The sequence below is a fragment of the Hylobates moloch genome, unplaced genomic scaffold, assembly GCF_009828535.3.
Source record: "Hylobates moloch isolate HMO894 unplaced genomic scaffold, HMol_V3 SCAFFOLD_5, whole genome shotgun sequence".
NCBI lineage: Eukaryota > Metazoa > Chordata > Mammalia > Primates > Hylobatidae > Hylobates > Hylobates moloch.
Genome location: NW_026652280.1, coordinates 125,531,337 through 125,536,161, shown reverse-complemented (window position 1 = coordinate 125,536,161; position 4,825 = coordinate 125,531,337). Strand labels below are relative to the sequence as shown.

At 44.5% G+C, this 4,825-nt stretch overlaps 1 protein-coding gene across 1 annotated transcript; it reads left to right on the top strand.

The window, feature by feature from the left end:
* Window positions 1-1,944: 1,944 nt before the first annotated feature.
* Window positions 1,945-2,289, top strand: LOC116467961 (small ribosomal subunit protein uS10-like; the record flags this gene model as incomplete). Its single annotated transcript, XM_032755243.1, has 1 exon — window positions 1,945-2,289. A coding segment is annotated over one exon (345 nt), but the record flags the coding sequence as incomplete, so codon positions are not given.
* Window positions 2,290-4,825: the final 2,536 nt, after the last annotated feature.

Here is a 4,825-nt window from a genome sequence, read left to right as displayed (position 1 = left end):
TTTCTCTTGTCCTTGTCTAGTTTGAAATCATAGTTGTGCTAGTAAGACAATGTTGAAAAGTGAAAGGTTTGTGTTGCTGGTTTTATTGCTATTTTTACGTCTCCAGCTTTATTTCTCCTAGATCCAGCCAGATTGTCTTTAGACCCTTAGGCTACTGGCCCTCGCTAACTTTTATAAACTGAGATAAATGGAATGCAAGTCTCTGAAATTACAATGATTTTGCTTCTTCAGCAGTGTGAATGTCTGTTGAATTTAGGGGGAGTGGCAGATCCAAGCAGAAGGGCATGGCAAATGTTAATGAAAATGCTGGTGTTTGACCAAACACAACCCACCAGAGGATAAAATCACAGGCTATAATTTCAGTGGACGGTGGAGTTTTGTGTGGTCGGTAACATCACTGAAAACCCAAGAAAGAACTTATTTTGTTCAATTTGGCCTGTGTTGTTGTTTATTTTGATTACACCAAGCTCAAGGGCTCTTTTGACATTAAAAATGCTTATTTCAGCTAAAGTACAGATTAGGGTTATGATTTCCCTTTTAAAAATTTATTTTCCTTTTTCTGGGATTGCACTGTGGTCTCCTACACACTTCTTTCTACTTTCCTGTTATTTCTTTCTAGCCAGCAAATTATTAGCATTTCAATATAGACATAACAAATGCTATAATATCAGTGCTACCTTCGTGGTTGTGATGCACAGGAAGAATCATGGAGTTTTTTACTGTTGTTGTTGTCGTTTTTGAGACAGGGTCTGGCTATGTCACCCAGGCTGGAGTGCAGTAGTGTGATCCTGGCTCACTGCAACTCTGCCTCCTGGGCTCAAGCGATCTTCCCATCTCAGTCTCCCAGTTAGCTGTGGCTTAGTGGGCACTGTCATGCCTGGCTAATTTTTTTTTTTTTTTCTTTTGTAGGAACGTGGTCTTGCCATGTTGTCCATGCTGGTCTTGAAATTTTGAGCTCAAATGATCTGCCTGTCTCCCAAAGTGCTGGGATTACAAGTGTGAGCCACAGCACCCAGCCAGGAGGAATCGTTTTTGCAGTGGGACTCTGGTCACCCAACGAACATCAGGATCTTTCTTGTAATATAAAGCAGAATGGAGAAATATCAATGGAATTTCTAGTATATGAAGATTTTTCCCCACATACGAGGAAGTATATTCAGAGTAGTCAGTTTGGCCTGTGTTTGAATTCTGTCTCTACCGCACACTAGGTATGTGGACCTGGAGAAGTTATGCAACCTAGCTGAAATGCAGTTCATTTCTTTGTAAAATAGTGATAGGCTGGTGCGGTGGCTCACACCTGTAATCCTAGCACTTTGGGAGGCCGAGGTAGGCAGATCCCTTAAGGTCAGGAGTTCGAGACCAGCCTGGCCAACATGGTGAAACTCTGTCTCTACTAAAAATACAAAAAATTAGTCAGGTGTGGTGGCGCGTGCCTGTAATCCCAGCTATTTGGGAGGCTGAGGCAGGAGAATAGCTTGAACCTGGGAGGCAGAGGTTGCAGTGAGCCGTGATCACGCCACTGCACTCCAGCCTGGGTCACAGAGACTCAGTCTCAAAAAAAAAGAATCACTGATCCGCAAGCTCCTGCTCCTGACTCACCGCTGTTCGCTCGTGAGGAACAGTCGGTCAGGAAGCCACTCAGCAGCCATGGCTTTTAAGAATACTGGGCACTTTGGGAGGCCGAGGTGGACAGATCACAAGGTCAGGAGATCGAGACCATCCTGGCTAACATAGTGAAACCCCGTCTCTACTAAAAATACACACACAAAAAAAAAATTAGCCGGGCATGGTGGCAGGTGCCTGTAGTCCCAGCTACTCGGGAGGCTGAGACAGGAGAATGGCGTGAACCCGGGGGGCGGAGCTTGCAGTGAGCCGAGATCACGCCACTGCATTCCAGCCTGGGGGACAGAGCGAGACTCTATCTCAAAAAAAAAAAAAAAAAATAATTCCGGAAACACACCTGTGGAGCCAGAGGTGGTAATTCACCGAATTCGAATCACTGTAACAAGCCGCAAAGTAAAATCCCTGAAGAAGGTGTGTGCTGACTTGATCAGAGGAGCAAAGGAAAAGAATCTCAAAGTGAAAGGACCAGTTCGAATGCCTACCAAGACTTTGAGAATCACTACAAGAACACCTCCTTGTGGTGAAGGTTCTAAGACATGGGATTGTTTGGGGATGAGAATCCACAAGCGACTCATTGACTGGCACAGTCCTGAGATTGTTAAGCAGGTTACTTCCATCAGTATTGAGCCAGGAGTTGAGGTGGGAGGCACCATTGCAGATGCTTAAGTAAACCATTTCAATAAGTTGATTACAAGTTGTTAAACAAATAAAATAATGATAATAATACTAACTTCAAAGACTGTTGTGAGATTTAAATAGGATTATATTTGGCCAGGTGCAGTGGCTCATGCCTGTAATCCCAGCACTTTGGGAGGCCTAGGCAGGTGACTCATGAAGTCAGGAGATCAAGACCATCCTGGCTAACACAGTGAAACCCCATCTCTACTAAAAAAAATACAAAAAATTAACCGGGTGTGGTGGCATGCACCTGTAGTCCCAGCTACTTGGGAGGCTGAGGCAGGAGAATCGCTTGAACCCGGGAGGTGGAGGTTGCAGTTTGCTGAGATCGTGCCTCTGCACTCCAGCCTGGGTGACAGTGTGAGACTCTGTCTCAATAAATAAATAAATAAATAAATAGGATTATATTTTTAAATTTCTGGCCCAAGATAGATGATAGTCAACAAATGTTCATTTACTCATTCATTTAATGTATATTTATGGAGCATCTACTACGTTTCATGTACTGCCACTAGAGCAGTGAACAAAATAGACAAAACCCTTGCCACGGCCAGTTCCCTCTCTTCTTTTTCCTCCTTTACACTGACCCTCCCCACTAAATCAGGCCTCATTAGATGAATATTCCTGCTTTTTCAGAGAATTCATTCCTTTGGAAGTTCTGCTAGTCAACAACTATGTTTTGTGCTCAGATTCCCTTTTTGCATGAGATCAAAAAAAGAATGTATGATGAAATTGCAAAATTTGACCTACATTGCAACTTGGATGTGCAGAAAAAAGAACTTATTTAGTCTATTCTATTCTGTCTTCTCTCACAGACATTTACGTTCTAGTTAGAAGGCGGAATAACGTTAACTAAATGACTGGTTTAAAATGTAGTCCCAATAAGTAATTTAATCCATTTGAATGCTTGTTCTGCCTCCTTTGGATAAAAATGGTGAGGCTAAAACCAAACAATACAAAACCCAAAAAAAGCTGAGGCTAGGCCAGGCATGGTGGCTCATGCCTGAAATCCCAGCACTCTGGGAGGCCAAGATGGGCAGATGGCTTGAGCTCAGGAATTGGAGACCAGCCTGGGCAGCATGACGAAACCCCATCCCTACAAAAAACACAAAAATTAGCTGCGAGTGGTGGTGTGCACTTGTAGTCCCAGCTGCTTGTGGGGACTGAGGCAGGAGGATAGCTTGAATCCGGGAGGTCGAGGTTGCAGTGAACCTAGATTGCACCACTGCACTGCAACCTGGGTGGAAAAGTGAGACTCTGTGTCAAAAAAAAAAAAAAAAAAAAAAAAAAAAATTGCTGAGGCTCTCAGGCTCTTCCTCTTCTGCTTGCCTAGAGTCCTGGGGAAGGGCTGAGGTCTATGCAACCTCATGTTGGTGCGGAGGAGGTGGTGTCCTCAGCCACAGTTCCCTGCTTGCCTTGGCTGTCCTCCAGCCAATTATCTCCTTCCCATTTGGTACTGCTTGCCCTGGGGTGATTGCTTGAGTGGGTGTGACTTGTGGTTGGTCTCACTGGGTCTGGTTAAAGTCCTGTTGTGTGCTCTGGCTGACCTGCCCTCATTTCAGTTTCCCCTGGTGCTAGAGATCCCTTTGAAGTTTGGTTGGCCTTTCATCCAGCCCTGGCCTTACCTGCCTCTGATAAGCAGAGAGGCTTGCTCTGAGTCCTCTCTACCTCGCTCTGTCTGACCATGTCTGACCTACCTAGGGGGGTGGGCTTGGTCCCTAGGTTTGTATGGGAGCATGCCACACACAGAGCCCCCTCTTTCAAGTTTATGAGGAGTCTTCTCAATAGCGGCCCCCACTCTGCCTTTGGAGTTAACTTTGCTTCCCTTGTGCCCCTTTCCCTACCTGCGCCAAACTCAGAAGGGTTGGGGGAGGGGAGATTAGGACAACCTTCACCGTTCATTTCCCTCTCTCTCTGCTTTCCACAGTTCTCCACACTAACAAAGGACTAGTCTTTCTTTCTTTCTATTCTATCTTCTTCCTGACTCTTCCTAGCTTAATCTTAATGGCAAGCAGATTACCTTCTTTTTATTTTTGTTTTTAAACCACATTGATCTGAAATCTCCATGCTTGGTTGTTAAAATACTAATGCCTCACAAGGGAGTTCAGCAAATCCCTTTTCAAGAAGCTTGTATAAACCTACTTTCTGAAAGACAGAAGCAGAATGTTACTCTTTCTCTTGTTCTTCTTCTATAATAAATTCAGACTTTCCATCTGGGCAAGTCATTGGCTAGGGCAGAGTAATGTGAAGGTTTCTACTTAAGGAGGCAAAAAAAATGCGTTTTAATATTCAAAATTTTACTTGTTACAGAAGCATGGCTGGTGCCTTAAGGAACTCATTGTTTATTAGCTTTATGGTTCTCTGCCTATCCAGGTGACTGGACTGCACCCAGGTGTTGGCGGCCCTGGAACTTGTCTGTCTGTCTGTTGATCTGGAATTGACAGTGGTTGCAGACCTTTAAGTCAAACCTTTCCTCTTGATCTCAATGTGCCCTTCGCTTTCTCTAAAAGGGTCTCCCTTCCTC